Source organism: Rhinatrema bivittatum, chromosome 4 (genome assembly GCF_901001135.1).
Source record: "Rhinatrema bivittatum chromosome 4, aRhiBiv1.1, whole genome shotgun sequence".
Lineage (NCBI taxonomy): Eukaryota > Metazoa > Chordata > Amphibia > Gymnophiona > Rhinatrematidae > Rhinatrema > Rhinatrema bivittatum.
The window spans coordinates 224,247,754-224,275,110 of record NC_042618.1 but is presented as its reverse complement, the minus strand read 5'-3'; the positions used below and the strand labels follow the sequence as shown (position 1 = coordinate 224,275,110).

The 27,357-nt window shown below is 46.7% G+C and overlaps 1 protein-coding gene across 1 annotated transcript in view; it reads right to left on the bottom strand.

The window, feature by feature from the left end:
• The window catches only part of TRIM24 (tripartite motif containing 24), a 622,654-nt gene that overhangs the window by 242,189 nt on the left and 353,108 nt on the right, over nucleotides 1-27,357 (bottom strand). Inside the window, 2 exon segments of the mRNA XM_029599765.1 lie at nucleotides 11,090-11,317; nucleotides 25,459-25,748. Of these exon segments, the coding sequence (XP_029455625.1) occupies nucleotides 11,090-11,317; nucleotides 25,459-25,748 (518 nt within the window).

Below are 27,357 nucleotides of genomic sequence, written 5' to 3'. Positions count from 1 at the left end.
ATGAAACTCCAGAATTACCTTAGGCAAGAATTTAGGGTGAGTGCAGAGTACTGCCCGGTCCTTCAGAAGTTTAGTGTAAGGCGGATAGGTAACTAGAGCCTGTAATTCACTAACTCTGTAAGCGGAAGTGATTGCCAAAAGGAAAATCACTTTCCATGTGAGATATCCAAGGTCACAGGATTGAAGAGGCTCGAATGGTGGTTTCATGAGCTGACCCAAAACTAGGTTGAGGTCCCAGGAAGGGGCCGGAGGATGCAGAAGAGGCTTGAGGTGAAGCAAGCCCTTCAAAAAACGTGTTACAAGAAGTTGTACTGATATGGGAACATCCCCGACACCTTTATGGAAGGCGGCTACCGCACTGACATGCATCCTGATGGAGGAAGTTTTTAGACCTGACGCTGACAAGTGCCAGAGATAGTCCAGAAACTTCGTGATTGGACAGGTAAAGGGGTCAAGGGACTGAGAAGAGCACCATGATGTAAACCTGGTCCATTTGTAAGAATACAATTTTCTCATGGAAGGCTTCCGTAAAGCAATCAGGACACGGGAAACTGGTTCAGAAAGGTTAAGTGGCTGAAGGATTAACCTTTCAACATCCATGCCATCAGGGACAAGGCTTGAAGATTGGGGTGGCGTAGGCACCCGCCATTTTGAATGATTAGAAGCGGGTCCTTTCCCAAGGGAATGTGCCTGCGAATGGAGAGATCCTGAAGTATTGGAAACCACACTTGGTGCAGCCAGTGAGGTGCTATCAGGATCATGGTTCCCTTGTCCTGACGTAACTTCACGAGAGTCTTCGAGAGAAGTGGAAGTGGAGGGAATGCATATAGGAGACCGGTTGTCCATGAGAGGGAGAACGCGTCTCTTGGCTGATAGTGTTGGCTGCGAGTGAGAGAGCAGAAGTTGTCTACTTTGCGATTTTGAAGTGACGCAAAGAGGTCTATTTGAGGATAACCCCATTGTTGGAAGATCGAGTTCGCTACTGAGGAGTTGAGAGACCACTCGTGCGGTTGAAAGGTGCGACTCAGCTTGTCTGCCAATACTTTGTCCACTCCTGGCAAGTAGGTGGCCCTGAGGTACATCGAGTGGGAGAGGGCCTCCGCCCATATCTGTGCAGCTTCCTGACACAGAAGGTAGGAGCCTTTCTCTCCCTGTTTGCTGATGTACCACATGGCCACCTGGTTGTCCGTCTGAATCAGGTTGATTTGATTGGGGAGGCAATCCTGAAATACCCCGAGAGCATATCTGATTGCTCGAAGCTCCAGGAAATTTATTTGGTGTTTGGCTTCCTCTGGAGACCAAGATCCTTGTGTCTGCAGATTGGCCACGTGGGCTCCCCAGCCGAGGTTGGAACCATCGGTGGTGAGAGTTATTTGAGGGTCTGGAGCTTGGAAGGGCAAGCCTTGGAGGAGATTGACCTGATTTCTCCACCAGGCGAGAGACTGACGGCGAAAGACTGACGGAGTGAGTCGGTTACGTGGACAATGGTCGACAGGGGCTGAATGGATTGAGTCCACTGTGACCTTAAAGTCTACTGCATGACTCTCATGGCCAAGCGGGCCATTGGGGTGACCTGAACCGAGGACGCCATGTGTCCCAGGAGGATGAGAAAGTGGTGTGCAGTCGTGGAGTGCTGAGACTGCAGCTGGTGCAAGAGACACGAGAGTGAGAGCTCGCTGTCGAGGCAGAAAAGACTTTGCCTGCAAGGTGTCCAAGTCTGCCCCAATGAACGATAAGGTTTGAGATGGGATTAAGTAAGATTTGTCATAGTTGACTAGAAATCTGAGTGAAATTAGAGTGTGTAAGGTAAGATGTAGGGATGACAGAGCAGCTTGCTGAGTGGAAGCCCTGATTAACCAATCGTCTAGATAGGGGTAGACGTGAAGTCCTGAGGAAGGCTGCAACTACGAGGCATTCTGTGAAGACTCGTGGTGCAGATGCGAGGTTGAATGGAAGCACTCGGTACTGATAGTGATTGGGGCCTACTAGAAACCTCAGGTATTTGCGATGGGATGGAATTATCGCGATATGAGTGTATGCATCCTGGAGGTCTAGAGAGCAGAGCCAGTCTCCTCTTTGCAGAAGAGGAAGAAGAGAGCCCAAGGTTACCATTTTGAACTTCTCTCGCTGGAGGTACTTGAGGGCACGTAGGTCCAGAATTGGACGAACACCCCCCGAGTTTTTTGGGGATTAGAAAGTACCGGGAATAGAAATCTAGGCCGTGCTGAGAGGAGGGTACTGGTTCTATTGCCTTGGACTGGAGGAGGAAGGAGACCTCCTGTTCCAGAAGGATGGAATGATCGGATGCTCTCCACGTTGGTAGAGGTGGGGAGTCCAGTAGAATGGAGAGAAAGTTCAGATGATAACCCTGAGCAATTATCGCCAGTACCCAAGCTGGCTGCTGCTCTCTATGCAGGAGTCAAAAATCGGAAGCAGGACTTGGTTGAGGAGCTGCTTGCAGTTTTTGTTTTCGTATCTGACGAGATTAGGTTTTCTGAAACAGTCTCGTAGAACGGGTTCTAGCTGGTGGCGGGTAGGATTTCTTCGGGTGGAAGAATGACTTCTTAAGAGTCCTTTCGGAACGGCTGTTTTGAAGAGTACCCAGAAGGCATCAGAGAGAGCTGTCACAGGGTCTCATGAGGGTCCTTGAGTTCCACCACTGTTCGTTGAATCTGCTCGCCAAACAGATTATCTCCTACACAAGGCAGGTCGGATAATCTGTCTTGTACTTCAGGGCGAAGGTTGGAAGACTTGAGCCAGGCCCATCGTCTTGCCGAGATAGCAGCTGCAAATACTCTGGTAGAAGTGTCAAAGATATCGTAAGATGATCTTATCTCATGCTTGCCTGCCTCAAAACCCTTGTTTACTAGGGTTTGGAGTTGATCTTGAAATTGCTGAGGCAGGGAGTCTGTCAAGTCTTGTATCTGCTTAAATAAGACCCTATTATATTGGGTAATATAGAGCTGATAAGAGGCAATTCTGGAGATGAGCATTGATCCCTGGAAGACACGGCGACCAATGGCATCTAGAAATTTCTGTTCCTTGCCTGGGGGAAAGGAAGTGTGAGGTTTTGATCTCTTTGCTCTTTTCTGGACAGATTTTACAATCACAGATTGATGATCCAATTGAGGTTTGTGAAAGCCTGGAGCTGACTGTACGAGATAGGTGGTGTCAGCTTTCCTGTTGACTGGAGCAACAGAGCCAGGATGTTCCCAATTCTTTTTGAGGAGATCCAGAAGAACCTGGTGGATAGGGATGGAGGTTATTTCCTTGGGAGCATCCAGGAATTGTAGCAACTCCACCATTTGATGCCTTTCGTCCTGTTCCATCTGTAATTGGAAGGGAACCAATTCAGACATCTCCTTCACAAAATTTATAAGGAAAGGTCCTCTGGAGGAGAATGCTTTCTGCTTTCAGTAGGTGAAGATAGTGAAGGCAAATCATCGGTGTCTGGTGAAGAATCATCAGTCCAGGTATCATAGGGATTAGCACCTGCTTCTCTAGGGACTAGAGGAGGACGGGGCGGTGGGATCCCTGAAGGTCCTGGTCTAGGCTCCGAAGGACTCAAAGGAATAACTGGAGGCACCAATGAAGGCATCAAGGGTATCGATGGATGGTTCGGTGGTGCCGGACATATCGGCACCGATGGCTGAGGCATCGGCAGAAGTCCCGATGGAGGGATGCGGAACAGTGTTTCTCTTCCCAATGACAAAGTAAGCGGGGAGGGCACCGGAGCCATCGGTGACCCAGGGTCCATCGGTGGAAAAGCGGCCATGAGTGCTTCCATCCTCGAGAGCAGCAGTGCCAACGCTGCTGGAATCGGGTCAGTGGTCCGTTCCGCAATCGGTACCGGTGTCAGAGGAACTTGGAGTCGATGCATCGCCTTGTCGATGGCCTCCTCAACCATCCGGTCCAGTTCTTCTCGGAGACCTGGAGCAAGCAGCCCCAGCTCCGGAACAGATGAAGGAGGAAGAGGCATAGCCGGAGGGCCCACTGTTAAAGGCGGAGTCGCGGCTCCTGATACCCTGTCGGGTGAGGGTTGCCTCGGTGACCAGGTCACCAAAAAGGTCAGTGCCTTTTCTGGACAGGGTTTCTTCGGCAGCGGCTCAGACGATGGCGAGGTCGATGATTTTGCTCCCTCGATGGCCCGAGACTTTCAATGCCGGCGGCGATGTTTATCTCTACAATCCCCACGGTCCTGAGGGGGAGTAGAGGGTGTTAAAGGCCGAGAAGTCGTCGATGCCGGACAGACACCGGCCGGAGGTCGATACTGGCGCGAAGTTGATGGTGCCTGTTCTGACGACGTCGATGCAATAGACGGCATCGGGGTTTGAGCACGGAAGAGAAGTTCCATCTTCTCCATTCTGGCCTTGCAACCTTTTGGTGTCATTAGGGCACATTTGGTGCAGGTTAAGACACCGTGCTCACATCCGAGACACATTACACAGACTTTGTGGGGGTCTGTGATAGACATGGTGCAATTACAGTAGGGGCACCGGTGGAACCCCGATGCCATGGCCATGAAAATATTGAGCCGCGGTACGGTCGATGGCCAGTAGGCCGCGAGGGCCAAATTAGACGGTAATTGATGGAAAACGGGTAAAAAAACATACCGGAGTACCGCAGCTTGAAAAAGTTGAAGGAGGGACCCCTGTGGGGTAAATTAAATTTTAGTAATTCTGTGAGAAAAATTCCTGTCAGGAATCTTTGCAGAGCTCCTTAACCGCGTGGCTACTGCAGCGCGGAAAAAAGAAGACTGAAGGGGGACCCCTGCTGGCTGCAGGGTTAGTTCCATGCTGGGCATGCCCAGTAGGGGCCAGTCAAAGTTCTGGAAACTTTGACAGAAGTGTTCCGTGATTGGGCTCCATCCTATGATGTCACCCATATGTGAGGACTACCATCCTGCTTGTCCTGTGAGAACAACAGATACCCAATCAGGTGCCAGTAGGTACAATATCAGTGCTGCTGGTAACAGAGAAAAGAGACAGCCTAAACCGGAACAACGAGACCTAGATGGGGAAAGCGTTGGGTTTTACACTTCAATCAGGTTCCGAAGGACAGAGTGGCCGAACCTACTGTCATGTCGGCTATCCCTATCCAGACAATAGTGCAATGAGAATGTGTGGTGAGAATTCCACGTTGCAGCCTTGCAGATCTTCTCCATGGGAACTGCACGCAAGTTGGCCACCAACGCTGCCATGGCTCTGAAAGAATGAGCCTTGACATGACCTCTAAGATGCAGTCCCACCTGGGCATAACAGAAGGAGTTGCAATCTGCTAGCCAACTGGACAGTGTATGTTTGACAACGGTAACATCCAACCTATTCCTATCAAAAGAAAAAAAAAGTTGAGTGGACTGTCTGTGGGCTTCTATTGGCTCCAGATAGAAGGCTAAGGCTTGCTTGTAATCCAAACTGTGTAGGGCTCATTCGTCTTGGTGCGAATGGGGCCTGGGAAAGGATGTTTTTTATAATGTCTATACTTTTTATATACATAATACATATATACATAATGTCTTTATGTTTTTTTATAAGGTCTAAACAACGCCCCGCAATGTTTAGACATTATAATTAAGCCGCCATTTCTTTTGTTTCATTGCCTTTTCTAGTTCTCTTCAGTTAACTGTCCTATACCTCTGACTAGCCTAGCCTCCAAGTTATCTACCCTTGTTATATGTAACTTCTGCTTCTAGTGAATTGTTCTTGTTTAAGTTATACCCTTTGTTACATGTAAACCGATCTGATATGAAATTTTTCATGAAGGTCGGTATAGAAAAGTGTTAGTTAAATAAATAAATAAATAAATAAATAAATAAATGTTGGCAGGACGATAGTCTGGTTAAGATGGAAGTCAGTCACCATCTTCAGGAATTTAGGGTGCGTATTTAGGGTGCGTAAGCAAGACCAACCTGTCATGATAAAACTTAAGTGTAAGGCCTGGAGCTCGCTGACTCTGTACACCGAGGTGACAGCCACCAAAAATATGACTTTCCTGGAAAAGTACTTATTTATTTATTTATTTATTTATATACCGAGGCACGTTTGCAAAACATCACCTCGGTTCACATTGTAACATAACTTAGCAACAAGCTTTACAATATTATCATCATTTTTTTTTTTTTTTTTTTAACAGGGAGTGCAGAGGCTCAAAAGAAGCTTTCATCAGTTGAGCTAACCACGTTGAGGTCTCAAGACACAGCGGGAGGCTGTAGGGAAGACTTCAATTGAAGCAGGCCCTGCATGAATCGTACAACTACAGGCAGTACAGAGATGGGCATACCATCTATATCTCGGTGGTATGTGGCAATTGCACTGAGATGAACTCTAACGGAGTTGGTTATTAAACTAGCTTTGAACAGGTGTAGAAGGTAATCAAATAGTTTTTGTGTGGGGCAGGAGAAAGGATCTAGGACATTCTGCTTACACCACATGGAAAACCTCCTCCACCTCAGTCCATAGGACTTTCTAGTAGCCACCAGGACACATCCTCTGAAAGATCAAGTGGCTGTAGGACTAACCTATCAACATCCAAGATGTGAATGACAGGGCCTGGAGGTCCTGTCATTATTCCATAGTCCTGTCCATGTCCATTAGTCCTGTCCATAGTCCCCCTGTACTCGCAAAGCTTTAAGAGAGTCTTCGACACTAAGGGAATCAGAGGATATGCATACAGAAGACCCTTGCCGCAATGAAGGGCATGGATGACCAAGGCTGGTTTGCCGTCTGACCTGTACAGGGAACAGAACCGAGGCACCTTCCTGTTGCAAGGGGACGGGAACAGAACTACATCCGGACTTTCCCAGAGGCGGAATATCTGATTCGCTACCCCATAGTCCAAGGACCACTCATGGGATCTGAACACTCAAATCAGCCTGTCCGCTACCATGTTCTCTGTCCTAGCCAGATACATGGCCCTGAGCACCATCCCACTGGACAGGACCCTTGTCCAGAAATGAACCGCTTCCTGACACAGGATGTACAATCCCGTGCCTCCCTGCTTGATGACATACCATATGGCTACCTGGTTGTCTGTTTAGATCAGGACAACTTTTTTTGGACAGCTCGATCTCTGAAAGCCCATAGTGCGTACCTGATCTACCAAAGCTCCAGGAAGTTGATTTGATAAGAGCGTTCCTGAATGGACCAGATACTCTGGGTGCTGAACCCATCTACATGAGCTCCCCACCTCAGAGTGGACTTATCCATGGTTAGGATAATTTGGGTAGGGGGACATCGAAAAGAAATCCCTTGTTCCAGATTTGAAAGTACCTGTCACCAGGACAATGAGTTGGGGGGGGGGAGACATGGTGACTCTGATGCAATCCTGGAGGATATGAGTTGCCTGGTGCCACTGCGACCTCAGGGTCCGTTGGGCTCTGCCCATGTGTAAATGTGCCAAGGAAGTGACATGGACTGTTGTGGCCATATAGTCCAATAACCTCAACACATGCCAGGCTGACACCTGCTGGCTCGTCTGAATCTCTGCTGCAATGGTTGTGAAGGTGACAGCACTCTGATGAGGAAGGAAGGCCTTACCCTGAGCCATGCTTAGCAAGGCTCCTATGAAGTCCAAATGAAGTGACGGGCTGAGATGGGACTTTGAGTAGTTTATAACAAATCCTAGTGACCCCAACACTCGGAAGGTCAAGTGCAGGTGCCTGACTCTAGGCTTGAGTTTCGCCCAATGAAGGGCTGCTTCAGGGGCTACAATAAAATAATCATTACATGATAAATATATTATTAGAAATCACAAACACACAGAAACACAAATTAAATACAAACAAAAAAGTACAATCATATATGTGAATTTAAAAAAAAAATTGGACAGACTAATAAGCATAAAGAAAAAAATATATAATCATGTGAATTTAAAACTTTAAAATTAATGTGGGGAGTATGATAAAATCTGAAAATTAAAAATTGAAAGTGAATAAAATTGAAATACAAGAGGAATACTAAAAAATTAAATAAAAAATAAAAAGTGAAAATAAATGTGAAAATAAATATTAAAATACACCAGTTTTAACTAATTTCAGTAACTTTCAATATTTTAATATTTACTTTCACATTTATTTTTACTTTTTATTTTTTATTTAATTTTTTAGTATTCTTCATATTGTATTTCAATTTTATTCACTTTCAATTTTCAATTTTTATCATACTCCCCACATTAATTTTAAATTTTTAAATTCTTATTTTTAAGCTCGTTTATGAACCATTATGGAATGAGTACACCAACAAGATAGTGCAAAACATGCTACTCTCGTTATTGATGACATTGTAAATGAGGTACGATTCTATAAATTCATTATACACATTACTTGTTTATTAATTTATTCTTCCTGTTAGGCTTGAGAGATTGAAGGTGCATCATGAATAAGACAATTATATTTTTATAACTGTGCCATGGTCCTGCTGTCACATATGTTCTCTATCCTGCTACTATTTTTCACAAACTGACTCACATGATTATACATTTTTTTCTTTATGCTTATTAGTCTATGTCCAATTTTTTTAAAATTCACATATTGTACTTTTGTTTGTATTTAATTTAATTTGTGTATGTGTGTTTGTGATTTCTAATATTAATATTATTCATGTAATGATTATTTTATTGTAGCCCCTGAAGCAGCCCTTCATTGGGCGAAACTCAGGCCTAGAGTCGGGCACTCACTGCAATATCGTTTTAATAAATATTTTTTGAGGACTTCGGCTTCTCTCCTTTATATTCTTCATGCCTTATGCACCTGCGACATGAGGGTGTCCTGCTGCTGTTGAAGCAGCTGCTCGGCCACCAACTGCACCTGCCTCCAGATGTCCCACAAGTACGAGCTCATGTACAACTAGAAGGCAGAAATGGGCAATGAGCATGATGCCTTGAAATACCTTCTTCCCAAGAGTGTTCATCACTCTATGGTTCTTCCCCGGGAGGGCCGAAGAATGAGTCTGAAAGTGCTTGGTCCTCTTGAGGACGGATTCGACCACCACTGACTGATGAGGCAGCTGGCTCTTATCAAATCCGGGAGCCTTCTGAATGAGGTAGACCCAGTCTGCCTTTTTATCAATGGGAGGCACTGTGATGGTGTATTCTTATAGCCTCAGCAGCAGCTCCGTAAGGATCTCGTACACCGGGACTGCCACAATCTCCTTAGGAGGCTCCATGAAGTGGAGAATCTCAAGTATTTTGTGCCTAACACCCTCCTCCATTAATAACTGAAACGGGATGGCTTCTGCCATCACCCTTAGAAAACCTGCAAAGGTCAAGTTTTATGATGGAGACTTCCTTCGCTCCTCTGAAGGAGAAGGATCGGACGTGAGACCGTCAGAGCCCTTGGAGGAGGACTATGACGCATCATCCTCCCAGGGATCATAGAATTCCTCATCTTCGCTGTAGGCTACAGGAGATGGAGCCCTAGGTGCTCAGCCTTCGGCCAGAGGTGCAGGCACTGGTAAAACTGGATAGGGGATTGCAGGCCTCAGTGTCTCTGCCAGCCTAGGTGGAGCTTCCTCCTCCTCGGAACTGGCAATGACCACTGTATCGGGAGACTTCGGGGCTTCTCCGGATACCGATGCCATCCTGGGAACAGCCGTCAGCTGGGTTGGTAATACACCGATGAGCACGCTGAGCTTCTCTAGCAGCAATATGATGACCGGTAGCACTGGGTCCAGTGCCAGTGTCACATGACTGAAGGCCTGCAGTGCCCGCTCCACCATCAGCTGGACTCACCACTCCAGCTCCTCTTCAAAAGTTGCCGATGCCAACACCAACTGGGAGGAAGGAAGGGTGACCAGATCTTCTTCAGAACCACAAGGCGGATTGGTGACTGGCATCAGGACTGGTGGAGACTGTTGCAAACCCCTGGCACTGATGGAGCACTGGCTCTCCTCTCCACGGGGTCGCATTGGGAGCATCATGGCATGAGTCTGTGCATCCCCATGTCTGGCAGCGTGCAATGATGGGGACAGGTGCTGATGCTTCTTTATCTTATCTCAATGCTTGGCCAAGTCTTTCCCCGGTGCCAAGGCCAATGACGTCCTCGGCCTGGAGAATGACAGTGGTCTGTCTCCAGCGCCCCATCCACCGATGGAACAGATGGCCCCACCAATGTCGATGGCGCAGTGTCCATCGGTGTGACTCCCAGGTCCATTGATACCAATGCCGCCGATGGCTGGGACTTCTTTGATTCGAAGAGCTGCTCCATCTTATCGAGTCCTCTGGGCGCATATGCAGCAACCCCAGACATCATGCGATGCCCTCACGCAGAGGACGCATATCTCATGAGAATCAGTGATGGACATGGTCCTTGGGCACCAGGGACATTATCGAAAACCAGATGTGGCCATGTCGGGACAAAACAAAAAGGGCGCCGTCCAAAACGATGGCCAGTGGACACCAAGACACCGCCACTAAGGGAAAACTTACCAGAATTACCAAAAACCCCGACTAGCAACACTAGGGGGAGGCACCAAGGATGCAGTGATGGAACTCAAGAGAAAAAATGTGAAAAACGCAAAACAAAGTTTTCCACAAGGCCAAAAAGCCAAAAGCGAGCTCACTCACACCGTGATGCTTACAGCTCCATGGAAAGAGAGAGCCCCTGCATGGATACATGGTATAGGGCATTCTGGGCATGCTCAGTGTGCCTAGTCAAAGTTCTAGAAACTTTGAAACAAGTTTTCCCACATCAGGGCTCCATCTGATTATGCCACCCATGTGTGAAAGCTACCATCCTGCTTATCCTCGGAGAATATTTACTTACCATTACTTTTCTAAAGAAAGCAACCCAAAAGAATCACAAAACTTACTTTACTTCCCCTTCTGAGAGCTGCGTATTTTGCTTCATCTCAAAAGAAGGAACCAATGCAGTTGCTTCCAATGACTATAAACTCTAATGGCATATGAACTTTAAGAAAATTCTAGAGCTTTTGAAAACTCCTCTGTCCCAGCATACAATTGATTATGTAACCATATAAGTATGATTACTAAAATGTTTTCAGAAAATAACAGTAATCATCCCTTATTATCATTCTCTACAACTATGTTCCTTGTGTATTAGGAGGAGGAAGAAGGAGGCTAAGAGGGTAGTTACCTGTTTCATAGCTTGTTGTGCTAAAAAGGCCATTTGCAAGGGGTTAGGTCTAAAAGCTCTTCTTGCCATGTTCTGGACATTCTGCATATTCTGGACATTCTGCATGCTCTGGACATTTTGCATAATCTGCATGTTCTGGACATTTGACGGGAATCTCATTTGCTGGGTAGGAATGCCTGAGGCACTGGATTTAGCATTCAGATTTTGAAAGTTAGGAAAGCGTTGCACCTGATGGGAGAAAAAACAAGTCCATGAAGCAAAATATTGATGCTAGGTGAGGTAACAGGAAATGCAAGATAAAACAAGTGTGAAAGCATCTAAAAGGGAAGGAAGTAAAGTTATAGACTGAGTAACAGAAAATTAGGTTCAAAGAAGACCAAAAGTCCATCATGATCAACCTTCTTTAGCTACCTCCAACAAGTGCCTAAGGATGGTCCAGGGAAGGCAAAAAAATGTTTTCTTTCAGTGGTAAAAATGCCTTCATGATCCTAAGAAAAGGAATTTTTCTTACCTGCTAATTTTCTTTTTTTGTTAGTCTCTTCCCAGTTTGGACCATTTAAGGTTCAGCACTACCTGCTAGCTTGACAGATCAAAGAATACCCATGAGACTTTCTTCTTCCCAAGATCCGTTCTGCTGTTGCCATGCATCAGTCTGAGTGCTCCCCTAGCAAGTTGGCATCCATAATAACAACAACAGAGAAACAAACCAAAACCAGTAAGACTATGAGCATAAACCCACAATGCACGCCAACCAACTCTAACCTATTCACACACTTAGCTTTAAAAAGCAGGACTGGCCCAGACTTGCAAAAGACTAACAGAAAAAGAACTGGCAGGTAAAAAATTCCTCTTCTGTTATGCCTCTACCGGTCTGTACTATATAGTAGAGATGTGAATCGTGTCCTCGATCGTCTTAACGATCGATTTCGGCTGGGAGGGGGAGGGAATCGTATCGTCGCCGTTTGGGTGTTTAGAGTATCGTGAAAATCATTAAAATCGTGAACCGGCACACTAAAACCCCCTAAAACCCACCCCTGACCCTTTAAATTAAATCCCCCACCCTCCCGAACCCCCCCCAAATGCCTTAAATTACCTGGGGGTCCAGCGGCGGTCCGTAGCTAAATCGGGGGAAGGGGGAGGGCAGGAAAACCGGCACACTAAAACACCCTAAAACCCACCCCCGACCCTTTAAATTAAATCCCCCGCCCTCCCGAACTCCCCCCAAATGCCTTAAATTACCTGGGGGTCCCAGCGGCGGTCCGGAACGGCCTCCTGCAATTGAATCGTGTTGTCTTCAGCCGGCGCCATTCTGCGCCGCCATTTTGCAAAATGGCGGCGCAAACCCCGGCTGAACGACCTCCTGCAGGCGCCATTTTCCGTATGGAAAACGATTCGCGGCAGGAGATCGCTCCCGGACCCCCGCTGGACCCCCAGGGACTTTTGGCCAGCTTGGGGGGGCCTCCTGACCCCCACAAGACTTGCCAAAAGTCCAGCGGGGGTCCAGAACGACCTCCTGCAGTCGAATCGTGTTGGTCTATGGCCGCCGCCATTTTGCGCCGGCTGAAGACAACACGATTCAATTGCAGGAGACCGTTCCGGACCGCCGCTGGACCCCCAGGTAATTTAAGGCATTTTGGGGGGGGTTCGGGAGGGTGGGGGATTTAATTTAAAGGGTCGGGGGTGGGTTTTAGGGTGTTTTAGTGTGCCGGTTTTCCTGCTCTCCCCCCTTCCCCCGATTTACGATTTTTTGACGATAAATCGGGGGAATTGGTATTGTATCGTGGCCCTAACGATTTTTGACGATTTAAAATATATCGGACGATATTTTAAATCGTCAAAAAACGATTCACATCCCTACTATATAGGCACATACACCTCAGCAGTGTCCTACTTAGATGGGTTAAATATGGCTTGCAGATATCTTCTGAATGCTGCATTCACTGATGTCCCCATCAGTAAAATAAAGTACAATAAAGCACCAATTTCTAAATGACAGCCTCTTTGCCTGTGAAGCTGCCACACTTTTGTTGAATTAACTCACGAAAAGCTGAAAAGGCCCTAGCCCCCAGTCCTCTTGTAAGCCTCAGATACATGTTTTTCAACCATCTTGTAAGGGACATTTGGAAGCCAGCTTACACTTATTTATCCAAAATTGCAGTGATTTTCAAAAAGATTTTGAGCTCTCCAAATAAAATTTTAAACAACTTAATATGCAGATGGTGGAAACTTATCTAATGGAGAAGAGTTCTAGGCATAAAGTATGCAATACCATCACCTGGTTCAAACATACTGAATTCAACTTACAAATGAAATTAGGAACAATTACTACAACTATCTCATCCCCAAAAAATTAAACAAATGAAGAAATAGAAGAAAAAGCCTGCAGTTTCCTGTCTTCTCACCATCAGGAAAACCAGTTTAACAAGGAATACAAAGAAACTGAATTCAATAATTTAAAAGGCGGCTTTATTAGTAACTTCAAAACTAGATTTAACAGCAATTTAACAAATTAACTCCCCTCAAAAATCTTACATTTAGGTAGGAAGTTAATTCTCTTCCTCCCATAAAACTTTGTATTTCTGACAGTGCTACTTGCACCCTAATATGACCTATTTCGAGACCCTAATCAAGGCCAGCAAACCAAAAATTCAACACACATTTCAAATGATACTTTAAATTGTGGAAATTTTCTCTCTCTCAAAACTAGGAAAACTTTCTACACGATAATATGATTTGTGAAAGCCTTTTTTTTTTTTTTTTTTTAAACAAAATCTTCTCAACTTCCAAATTATCAGCAACCATGATTCTGATTTTGGATAAACTGGCCCTTGGCTGAATTTATCCTTTTTAGTGAGGAAATCTTAAAGGCTTGGTCACCAACATTTTTTATAAGCTCTTATTCTCGGGTCCTTTTCTTTCCTAACAGAATTTTTCCCATCTTATCCAAGAACTTGGCAAAGCAGAGAACCTCTAGAGGGGGGATATGCCTTGGCACATCCAGAAGATAATGAGATGGAATCCGCCTTATCTCCTGTACTGGGGGGGGGGCACTAAGTCAGGACCTCGATGATGAAGGCAGTGACAAAAGAGGACCCATTTATGGGTCCAGTGGGGAATTGTCCCATTGGCTGAGGGATCCTCTGACCCAGAGTTGGAGGAGACATCCTCTTCAAAAACCCAGACTGGCTTGTCATCACTCAAGTAAGTTAGTAAAGCTGAAGAGCAACCTGCTACCATAGCAATATCCCCTGCCACAGAGACACTTTGTGCTGGTTGTGTCGGCAATTCCTGTCAACTGGCACTCCGCTCCATAGATGGCATTGGTAGCTCCTTCCATGCCATGACAGTCATTGTGGAACTCTTGTATTTATATAGCGAAGTGCTTCGCTATCACTGACAGCGCCATAGTCTGCTGTATCAAGTGCATCAGTGATAACGGAGACGGTGAATGTCAGCTCTGCGTCGAAGATACAGATGGTGCACTGGTTATGTCAGTTTCGCCTGCCAGGCAACCTCACTGTGCCCTGATCCTGTCCGCTATGACACCTCCCCACCAGTAGAGGCCTCCAGTGAGCTCTGTTCCTAGCTATCTGAGCCATCTCCTCACTGGCCACCTGATTCAGCCTCCTCTCCACCAGGGGTCCTCAACAAGCTTCATGTCCAGTCTTGCCAAGCTCTGTTTCGCTGTTTGAACCACATCCAAACTCCAGCCCCAATTAACCATGCCTTGCCATAACCTAGATTCCTCTTCATGGAGGTACCTTTGGCTCTCTGACTTGACTGCTTTTACATTTCTCCATTCCTTGTGGCCTCCGGGCCTTCTTGTATCTTGCTCCATGTCTTGCGGCTTATCTAGGCTTTACCTTGCTTTGGGGCCTCCGGGCCTTCTGTCTCCTTGTACCTTGCAGCCTCTGGGCCTGTCCCCCTACCTTGCACCTTGCTCTGTGGCCTACTCAGGCCTTAAGTTGCCTTGTGGTCTCCGGCCTTCTCTTACCTTAATCCTTGCTCTGGGGGGCTTATTCAGGCTTCTCCTCACTTAGTGGCCTCCGGGAATTATGGGCCTTCTATATTACTGCCTTAAGGCCTCAGTGTTTTTTTTTATTTTGTGTTGTCTTATAGTCCTTGTCCGGTCTTGGCCAGTCCAGGTCCTAGTATACATTCCCTACCTTGCTTTTGCCTTGACTTGCTCTAGTCTGTATTCAGCCCCAGTCTCTGCTCAGTTTCCTGCCTAAGCCTGTGTCCATATCTAGTCCCAGTCCCTGCTCAGTGTCCTGTATCCAGTCCTCATCCAGTCTTGTCCAACCTGTTCCAGTATCCAATCCTCAGCTCCCTGCCTCTTCCATACCCAGACCTCTACTTCCAGTCTGTCTCTGCCCACAACATCAAGCATGCCAGACCTGCCTTGTCCAGCTAAGGCCTACCAGTCCCCAGAACCCAAGGACTCAATCTGTGGGGGAGGGGGCTAGCTAGGCAGAAGACCGGTCTTGTCCAGCCTTGAAGTCCTGTACCATATCTGTGGGGTGTATCCTAACCCCAGCCAGGCACCCCATGACAAGTTGGTTTCAAGTCTGGATAAAAGTAGCAGCTTGGCACCAAGGGAATCTTTCACATCATGAATGAAGACAGAACCTGTACAGATAAGGCTGTCCTACCCTGGAATTGAGGAGGGTTCCACTCCAGCAAGCCCTGTGCTGATTTCTCCAGATATCCGTCTCCTATGTCCCTTCTATGACACATTCAACTCATAAACTGAGACAAATATGAAGGTGAGTACCACAGTGGGAAAGGGTTGGAGGAGACTTCTCATGCTTGTGGGATAGAGGAGGAAACGTCAGGCCTTTATTTACTGCACTAGGAGCCATATGATGCTTTGCTATTTGACGAGAAGCAGCTATGCTTCTCGGTCTTGGGGCTCTTACCCTCTGGCACTTTTCTTAGGGCTTCCATCTTACAGGCACAGTACTGCTGTGCCCTGGAGGATATCTGTATAAGATGAAGGAATTGCAGATGGACCCAAACAGCAATAGCAGTCAGTGTGTGAATCCATGATGGACATCTAGCGTCCTCAGATGCAGATCTTAAAGCCATTTACCACAGGCTTCTTGGCCTTGGGCTTCTCTGTGCTGTTAAACATCTTAGTTCTTAAATTCTTAATTTTTTTTTTAAGAACAAATGTTTTATTTGAGGGACTGCCAATGCAGAGGTAAGAACATTTTTAGCAAGGAGGCAGATAGGAACACAAGGCCTCAAATAGTAGAAAATCCTAAGAGCTGGGACAAATTCGTGTGGTAATTTGGACAAAGACTGCGGGGCTCACGAGGCAGTGTACACACACAGGAACTCCCATACATGTTCAGTAATGTCTTTATTGAGCTCTGACAGCTGGGTCCAAAATGATGCAGGATAATGTCCTCTTGTGTAATAGCTAATTCATGCCTACTTGTTGATGAAGAATATTCTGGATCATAAGGATTTTCTCCATAGACCAATTTCAGCTCACAGAAGTTCCACAGACTATTGTATGAAAAAATGAAAGGAAAATTAGTTCTTACCTGTTAATTTTCGTTCCTGTAGTACCACGGATCAGTCCAGACAGTGGGTTGAGCCTCCTTTCCAGCAGGTGGAGACAGACTAAAACTTGAGGATGCCCTATATCAGGACAGAGCCTATCCTCTACCCCTTCAGTATAACGTATGTCAAAGCATAAAACAACAAACCCAAGAATAGGATCAAGCAAGTAACTGTAAAGATCAACGGAGCAAATATAGAATAATGTAGAAAACATGGTATACCTATACGCTCTTGCATCAACTTGGTATAAGAAAATGACCAAGGCTTCCGGTGTAATTGCTCAGTAATCTTGCACAAAGAAATATATGGAAGTCTGCAGACCTGCAAGAAAACAAGCTTCAAGAGGACAGAAGACAGACAGGGAAGGGCGTCTGGACTGATCCGTGGTACTACAGGAACGAAAATTAATAGGTAAGAACTAATTTTCCTTTCCTGTACGTACCCGGATCAGTCCAGACAGTGGGATGTACCAAAGCTTCCCTAAACTGAGTGGGACCGAGACAGTCCCGCTCGAAGCACTTGCCGCCCAAAGGAACCGAACACCGGAGCGTGTACATCCAGACGGTAGTGCCGAGCAAAAGTGTGCAGAGACGTCCAAGTGGCGGCCCTGCAAATCTCCTCCGGGGAGACAGATTGACTCTCCGCCCACAAAGTAGCCTGAGAACGCAGAGAATGGGCCTTCAGACCCTCAGGAAGCGGACGACCTTGACAAAGATACGCCGAGGAAAATGGCTTCCTTCAACCACCGCGCAATCGTGGTCTTAGAAGCCTGTTTACCGCGGTTGGGACCACTCCAAAGGACAAAGAGATGGTCCGATACCCGGAAGTCATTGGTGACCTGGAGATAGCGAAGCAAGACTCGTTTTACATCTAGCCGACGAAGGTCGCCACCTGCCGTACCCGCAATCTCCTCCGGAGAGAACACTGGGAGTTCGACCGACTGGTTGACATGAAAAGCGGAGACAACCTTAGGCAAGAAGGAAGGAACCGTCCTGAGAGAAACCCCGGAATCCGAGAAACGCAAGAAGGGCTCCCGACAGGACAGCACCTGAAGCTCGGAAATACGGCAAGCAGAGGAAATAGAGACCAGAAAGACAGTCTTTAGAGTAAGATCCTTGAGCGTAGCGTGGCGAAGAGGCTCGAAGGGAGCCGCACAGAGAGCACGAAGGACTAGGTTGAGACTCCACGACGGACACGTGGACCGAGAGGGGGGGGGCAGAGGTGTCTAACTCCCCTCAGGAAACGAATCACGTCAGGGTGAGCTGCTAAGGCATGACCGTCCACCCGACACCCAGGAGACAGCCGAGCGCAGAGACTTGAACGCATAGAGAACTGAAGGAGAGGCCCTTAGAGAGACCCTTCTGAAGAAAAGAAAGAATCAAAGGAATCGAGGCGGAGCGCGCAGGAACACCCGCCTCCGTACATGCGGACTCAAAAACTTTCCAGATGCGCACATAGGCCAGAGAAGTCGACTGCTTCCGGGCTCGCAGCAGGGTGGAGATGACCTCCTCCCTATAACCTTTGCGCCTCAGGCGACGCCGTTCAAAGCCAGGCCACAAGACAGAAGCGATCGGCCTGGTCGAAAAATACAGGCCCCTGCCGGAGAAGACAAGGGAGATGACCGAGGCGCAGGGGCCCATCCACCGCTAGATTGATGAGATCCGCGAACCACGGCCTTCGCGGCCACTCGGGAGCGACGAGAATCACTGGTCCCCGGTGGAGCTCGATTCTCCTGAGAACTTTCCCCACCAGTGGCCATGGGGGAAACACGTACAGAAGGACGTCCGCTGGCCAAGGTAGAGCCAGAGCATCCACGCCCTCTGCGCCATGCTCCCTCCAGCGGCTGAAGAACCGATTGGCCTTGGCATTGCGCAGAGTCACCATGAGGTCGAGGTGAGGAGGATCCCACCTGTCCACTATCAGAGCCATGGCCGCGCCGAGAGCTCCCACTCTCCCGGATCGAGCGACTGCCGGCTGAGGAAGTCTGCTTGAACATTGTCTTTTCCGGCGATGTGAGAAGCCGCAAGGCACTGTAGGTGATGCTCCACCCAAGCGAGGAGACGGCTGGCTTCTAAGACTACCAGGGGACTGCAAGTGCCCCCTTGGCGACTGATATAGGCCACTGTGGTGGAGTTGTTGGACAGGACTTGTACCGCCTTGCCGCGGATCAGGGGAAGGAAACTCCTGAAGCGCCAGGCGGACCGCCAAAGTTTCCAGTCGATTGATGTGCCAGGGTGACTGAGTCTGCGACCATGTTCCCTGGGTGGACTGAGAAAGGCAGACCGCACCCCAGCCCAACAGGCTGGCGTCCGTGTTCACTATCATCCACTGTGGAGCTTGAAGAGGCATCCCTTGCAGAAGATGAGGAAGAGACAGCTACCACTGTAATTCGTTGGCAGTAGAATCCAAGAACGGAAGGACCACGTGGAACTGCTCCGACACTGGCTGCCAACGGGACAGCAAAGCTTTCTGTAACGGACGCATATGAGCAAAAGCCCAGGGGGCAAGGTCGATGGTAGAAGCCATGGATCCCAGGACTTGGAGATAATCCCAGGCTGTCGGGGAGGGTAGGGCAATCAAAGTCTGGACCTGATCGATCAGCTTGAGGGCTCGCGCCCGAGGTAAGAAAACCTTGCCTACTCGCGTGTCGAAGTGTGCTCCCAGAAATTTCAACTCCTGGGAGGGCTGAAGCTTGCTCTTGGAAAAGTTCACTATCCACCCAAGAGAGGCAAGGAGTTCCAAGACGCGATCCACCACCCGCAGGCAAGAGGTCTCCGACTTGGCCCTGATGAGCCAATCGTTCAGATAGGGATGGACGAGAATCCCCTCCCGGTGCAAGGCCGCCGCTACTACTACCATGACCTTCGTGAAGGTGCGAGAGGCGGTCGCGAGGCCGAAGAGGAGAGCTCGAAACTGGAAGTCCTGGTTGAGAATGTGGAATCGGAGATACTTCTGATAGTCGCGGTGAATGGGAATATGAAAATATGCTTCTGCGAGATCGAGGGAAGCAAGGAACTCTCCGGGGCGGACCGCCGCAATGACCGCCTGCAGGGTTTCCATGCGGAAGTGGGGGTTCTTGAGAGCCCGATTGACCCTCATGAGGTCCAATATTGGGCGGAAGGACCCGTCCTTTTTGGGCACGGTGAAGTAAATAGAATACTGGCTGGCGCCAATTTCCCTTTCCGGGACTGGGACCACCGCTCCCAGATCCAGAAGCTTGGAGAGAGTCTGGACCACCGCATCCCTCTTGGCCCGGCCGCAAGGCGAGAAAAGAAAGAGATCTGGAAGTTCCCTGATGAGGTCAAAGGCGTACCCCGTCTCTGATAATGTCGAGGACCCACTGATCCGACGTGATCTTGACCCATTCCTCGAAGAACAGGGAGAGGCGTCCGTCGAGGTAAGGAACCGAGGAATGGGTCGGCTGAACTTCATTGCGTGGCAGGTTTAGCGGCGGCATGCACGGGCTGGCCCTCGCGAAAGGGCCGTCTGCCACGAAAGGAGTGCGACCAGGACTGCGCATGACAAGACCCCCTCGCAGAACAGCCCTGCCCCCGAGAAGCGAAGCGACGCTGGCCCCTGAAGCGAGAGCGAGAGGCCGCAAAGGATTGGGAAGACTTAGGGTGGTGCTCTGGGAGCTTATGGACCTTGTTGTCAGCCAAGGAGTCCATAAGCTTCTCAAGATCCTCGCCAAAGAGCATCTTACCTTTGAAGGGCAGCGTGCCCAGCCAAGTCTTCGAAGACTGATCAGCCGACCAGTGGCGTAGCCAAAGGAGCCTCCAGGCCGCCACTGCCGAAACCATCACCTTCGCCTGGACATGGACCAGATCATAGAGGGCGTCCGATACGTAAGTGGTGACTGCCTCCAGACATTCGGCTTGTTCTGCCTCACCTGGCGGAAGTTCCCGGGCGCAGAGTAACTGTTGGACCCACTGGAGGCCTGCTCGCATCATGAGACTGCTACAGCAAGATGCCCGGACCCCAAGGGCTAGAACGTCAAAGATGCGCTTCAGGTGAGCCTCCAGCTTACAATCTTGTGAATCCTTCAAGGCCATGGAACCTTCCACTGGACTCGTGGTGTGCTTGGCCACTGCAGAAACATAAGAATCCACCGATGGATATCGCAACAGCTCCAAGCCCTCCTCCGGGGGGGATAGAGCTTATCCATCGCACGCCCCACCCGAAGCGCACCCTCAGGAGCCTCCCATTCCCACAGGATAAGGAGCTTAAGCATGGGGTGGAAGGGAAAGGCCGAGGCCGGAGCCCTCCCAGAACCAGGTTCATATCCTTAGGGAGCGAGGCCATGATATTATCCACGGAGGGACTCTCCAGACCCAGCTCCTGCAAAACAAAAGGGAGGAGGGGCTCTAATTCCTCCTTATGAAAAAGACGGAGGGCTCTAGGGTCATCCCCCTCTAAAGGGGGGGCATCCGCCGAATCTGAGGAAGCAGCGGGGTCCGAGGACACGGGAGACAGCGGGGGGGGGGGGGGGGGGGGGGGGCCTCGGAACCACCCGCACCCGAACTGGTCCCTGGGGCTCCACGGCCGGTCCAGTCGTCAACGGCGCTGAGCGAGGGATTTTTGGCGGGGGAAGGGGCAAGGGGGGGGGGGCTTTCGTCCAGCTCATGCAGGCTAGCTAGATAAGATTTGTGCATGAGGACGACGAAATCCGCTGAAAAAGGGACCCTGGATTTGACGGGGGGGGGGGGGGGGCGAGGGAAGGTCAGGACCCCCCCTCCTGGGCACCCACGGGGGCAAATCGGGGGGTTAAATCAAAAAAATCTGGCCCCCCAGCCCCAGGGAGCACTGAAATCGGCCCCGATGAAAAATCCAAGATGGTGGCCGTTCCCCGGGCTCTGCCGACCCGGGAAAGGCCTAGCCATGCCGGGAGGAGTGGAGCCCCGGGCTAAATTTGCTTGTCCTGCTGAGAAGGGACCTTCCCCACCCAGCAGGCAAGCAGTGCAGAGGCCCTGCCGCGAAAAACGCGAAGAGGGCAGCCCACAAGAAAGGCAAGCTGCCAGCCGGGACATAGCTAAGCCGTGGCTGAAGAAAAAAAAGCTGAAAAAAAAAAAGCTTGATTGACAGCCTGTACAGCAGGAGAGAGCAGGCGGGAAACCTGCTGCCTTCTGCTTCTCTGGCTGCCGGTGCTAGCCCTACTCTGACCAGAAAAAAATAAAAAAGCTGGTCAACTGCTGCAAATAAGTTAGAGGTAGGTGAGTACCTGCAACTTATTGAAAGTTTGAAACTTTTAAACTCCTTTTATTTTTATTTTTTTTACTGAGCTCAGCAGCGGGTTAAAAACCCTCTCGGCAGCCAGAGGGGGAACGAGGCCCAGAGAACGTCGGTCCCCACACCTGGAAGTGTCCACGGACTCAGGACTATGCAGGGAACCCCCTCCTGCAAAAGGGGCAAAGCCCCCCTGAGCCAGGCAAGAGCTGGGAGACGGACGTCTCCCACACAAAAACAGTAAAAGCACTAAAAGGCGGCAAATTTCTTTCATAGGATTTTTTTCCTTTGTTTCTAAAACAAGCGGGAATCAAAGAACTACTTGCTTGAGCCGAAAAAGAAAGAAGAAGAGGCTGACTAGCCTACAGCAGAGAACCGAAGGGGAGATGCTGCACCTGCTGGAGACAGATGAATACTGAAGGGGTAGAGAATAGGCTCTGTCCTGATATAGGGCATCCTTCAAGTTTTAGTCTGTCTTCACCTGCTGGAAAGGAGGCTCAACCCACCGTCTGGACTGATCCGGGTACGTACAGGAACATAAGAATGTGAGAAATGGCAAGCTGGATCACATCAAGGTCCATTGTATCCAGTGTCTTTTCTTCATAGATCCCATAAATTAGACAGAACTTTTGTGTGACTACTGAAAATGCACTTCATCCTATGAAACTCGGTCTTCACAGGGGGGACACAGTGTACTAGAGCAGGGGTTCTTAATCCAGTCCTCAGTATACAATCAGCCAATTGGGTTTTCAGGATATCCATAATGAATATGCATGAGACAGATTTGCATATATTGCCTCCATCATATATAAATCTCTCTCATGCATATTCATTGCTGATATCCTGAAAATCTGACTGAATGAGCCTCAAGGACTGAGCTGAAAACTCCCATACTAGGGGCTTATAGGACACTAAGTTCTTCATCTCTTTTACAAAAAGATATGGGTACCAGACTGCTGGTAACCCTACAGCTACTGGTTACCACTAAATGAGCTTGCTCATTCAATCTGAGACTAATAATTACTGCTGCACAGCTTTTCTTACCTCTTGCCTCGTTTGGGAATTGCAGGTCTTCCTCTTTATTTATTTATTTTTTTAACCTGGGGCAGAATTGACCCATATGTATGCTCAAAGCAATATAATATAATATACTTGACCCTTGCCCATTCTCCTTATTGTTTATTCTACGGGAGGAAGTTTGTGAAATTTTGGTGTCACCGATTAATTTGTCACTAAAAGAAGAAATTGTTCCTGTGAAGTTTAAACAGACAATTATTAGACCTATTTATTGAGCTCTCTCTAATTTTCTGACTATGGGTAAATTATTGGAAAAGGTAGTCAATTCTCAGCTTCCTGATTGCCTTACCACCAACCAGATATTGCATCCGTATCAATGTGGCTTCAGGCTATGGCACAGTACTGAAACACTTGAGGTCAGTTACTGATTTTTTACTGCAAGCCTTTGATAGAAGCGAGGCAGTAAGAGCTCTTTTTCTTGATGATGCTTCGGCATTTGATACAGTTTCTCATAGTGTATTGCCAAGGAGCCTAAAATCACTAGGCATTTCTGGGGTGGTTTTAGCTGGTGTTCATATTTTGAATCAAGACAGCAGCAGGTTAATTTGGGGGGAGATTACTCTAAATGGTTACATTTTTCAAGTGGAGTTCCACAAGGATTAATGTTGGCAACCAAACTATTCAATATTTATTTGAGACCACTTTGTTCTCTTTTTAGAGGAATTGGGAATACCCTTTAGAATGTATGCTGATGATTTACATCTTTTTTTTTGGCTGTTAATGGTGATCCTTGGAAAGTTTTAAATAAAATTGCAAATACTGTGCAACTAATCAGTGACTGGATGGGACAGAACCATATGGTCTTGAAAGCTCAGAAGACTGAGGTTATTTGTTTTTCTGGACAACCTGATTTTCTAACTACTTATAACATAACTTTAATTTCGATGTGGCGCATGGCTATTCCGTTTAAGGATTCAGTCTGTAACTTTGACATCATATTTGATAGTAGGCTAACATTTAAGGAACACGCCCAACATGTCTTAAAATCAGGATATTTTAAACTTGGACTTATGAGTCATTTAAAATATATCTTGAACTCCTCTGTCTTTTGAATTGTCATTCAAGCATTTGTGCTGTGTACCCAATTACTGTAATTCTATTTGGCGGACTCCCCTCTGGTCAATTATGAGCCTTTCAGGTTTTGCAAAATTCAGCAGCCCATTTGATATCTTGGACCCAGCGTTGGGAACATAAGTCATTGAAACTTGATGGGCCCAGTTACCTCTCAAATCAGTTACAGGCATATGTGTTTTCTCGACTCCTGAGGTCTGGAGATAAAAAGCTTCTATCAATTCCCACAGTTAAAATAGCACGACTTGAGTGAGACATGTTCAAGATCATTTTTGGTCTCTGGGCCTATATTGTGGAATTTGTTGCCCTCGATCTTACATGCAGTTAATGATGTTAATTTGTTTAAAAAGCAGTTGAAGGCACTCTTATTTAGGTAGGCATATGAGCTGGAACGATAAATACCTGATATTTGGTACTACTGCTAAGCATGTTTTGTTTTATTTGTATGATTTATTTTTTACTGTTTTAATAAGTTTTAAATTGTTTTATTTTTATTATTGTGTGTAATTATGTACTGTAATCTACTTAGCACTTTTATTGTTATAAGCAGAATATAAGCATTTTAAATAAATGAATAAATAAAATAAATCTTGAGGGAAGGAAGAGGGAGAGAAAGTACATTTTCCTAGTTAGGGACTGCAAGTCTTCTGTATTTCCATCAGTCACTTATGAAAACACCCAGATTTGTCTCCCTTATAACAAAAATTAAACACATAAAAGTAATCTCCAAGATAAATTAAAGACCTTTGGTTCTCTTATGCAGACCACTACCATGAGATCACCTTCCCTTTTCAGTATTGGTCCCAATACTTCCCAGTTTACAGCCATCTGTTTTGCAATAATTTTTCTTCTCTTCAAGATCATTTCTACTAACTCTGATCATTCATTTAAACCTGTTAAGATTTCTTCAGTCATTCTTCATAGACTTGAGGGCTGAACTAAAGCCAGAGAGAACTATTTCCTTAAAATCAGAAGGGGGCCCTCAAGAAAGCATAGCAGCCTCTGTTGATATAGGGGATATTAATATTTTAGCAGCTGATACTGAATTTTCTTTGGAAGACAACATGGATTCTTCCAGGAGATAGAGAAGACAGTTAGAAAGGAAGTTAGATGCTATGCAGATCTCAAAGAGCATCGAAATTTGACATTTCTATTAACACCAAATACACTAGTTAATCATGTTATAGCTGAAAAATACATGCAAGGTCAGACAGTGTTGCAAGAATGAGTGGCATTTTTAAATTCTGCCAATTTAATGTATTCATTTTTTTTTTTTTTACACACATAAAATCAGTTTGTGAAAAACAAATTGTTCTTCGATGTTTGACAGAATGTCTGATGTAAGCTTTAAAAAGACTCTCCCCTCTCATGAATATTGATCTATGTGAATGTTCCTTTCTAAAAGTCCTTCTTTAGTTATACAGTACCTGATTAGAGGTAGGTGGTGGATGTTGACTAGGTCCCTGAATCCTAGGATTTGGAAGTCCCACAGCATGTGGGTTTCCTACTGGACCTGGTCTCCGCTGAGCCTGCTGTCTCTGAGCCAGAATCTGCTGTTGCATGCGTTGGATGCGGAGCTGAGCTAGGTTGATTTGTGTAGGGAATTTGGAGAGCTGGTTGGCAGGCATAGTTCCTTGTGCTTGCACATTCTGTGTATCCACCGCGGACTGTGGGGTAACATGTGGTATAGTTTCATTTTCTTCAATAGCCAGAGAACCTGATTTTAAACAAATAAGACTGGTGTTCACTCAGAAAATAAGACTCAGACGTTCACTATTTTTCATCTGCGTATCTTATTTGTGATTTTTATCCTTCTTGTATTTTAGATTTACTTACTCAACTTTCCAAATATGACTTCAAGGCAAGCTATAATCAAATACAGTAAATAATTCCCTGCCCCAGAGGGCTTACAATCTCGCAGGATCATTTATCAAAATGCGATGTGGCCTTATCACGTGTGTTAGGGCCTTATCAAGTACGATAACAGCCGAACTGCGGCAGTATTATTGAAATGAGGGGAGGGTAAGGGGAGGAGTGTGGGTGGGGTATGGGTTTTCCACATTATCACCGGCAGCACCACGGGAAATAACACTACCTTTTCCTGTGGTGCTATTGGTGCGAAAGTGTGCAGCCTGGCTGCAACCGCGGCAGGCGAAAACGCACAGACGTGATATGGCCATCTGCATAATTTCACCCCGTCCCCCTTTTTTTTTTTTTTTTATATTCTTTATCAGTTTCATTATTTATACATCCATCAAATTGTATAATTGAAATATCAGTAAGTTAATAAACATATTACACACATTAAAGAAAAAAGGAGATCCATTAACTAGCAATCAAATGGAGGGGTTTTTAGTTCTAAACAAATGGGAGAATTTCTCAAGTAATCTAATTCTAGAACACAATTAGCATATCCTAAACCTTCTCATTCTCTTCTTAACTGGTAGCTGGGGGTCAGTGAGGGCTGTCTAATCTGGTTCAAAAAATTCTTTAATTGGTCGGGAACAAAAAAGATAAAAACATCATCCTGTCTTTTGATTATACATTTACAGAGATACCGTAACTGAAATGATAAACCTAATGATATCACATCTGGACGGAATGCCAAAAAGGCTTTCCGTCTCACCTGAGTAGAATAAGCTAGATCTGGAAAAAACCTTAATTTGTTTTTGTTGGTAAGAAATTGGAAATTTACTAAAGTATGTTTTCATCACTATATTAACATCGGCAGTAAGGAATGAAGAGAGACCAACAAAGTTCCCCAACTTATTACGTTGTTTGAGGAGGTCCTCCAAAAAAATTTGTGAGGTCCCCTGAAACAACTCCGTCTCTGGTAAATCCCTTCTCACAGGGAGAAAAAAGCAATTATTTATTACAGGAGTCTGTTCCAGGGTAAACCCAAATTTCTCCACAAGCATTTTTTTCAGAGTTATCAAAGGTTCTTCTCCCACTACTCTTGGAAAATTTAAAAAATCTTAAATTAATTTTTTAGAACTATTTTCCAACATTTCTATACGCCTTTTTTTTTACCACAGCTCATCATTCTGCTATACACAGAATTATGAATCTAGCTATAAGTTTGTACCCAAGGCAATGGAGGGTGAAGTGATTTGCCCAAGATCATAAGGCGCATCAATGTGAGATTTGAACTCTGCATTTCCCTCATTTTCATCCTGCTGCTCTAACCACTATCACTCCATGCCTTAAATGTATCTATGTAATTTACATACTTCCACTTTTATTTGAAGTCACAGAACTGAACGGACTAAAAATCTTTAGAACTCCAAAGCACAGGTTAAAGCACCTTAAGCTGTAACCCAAATTCC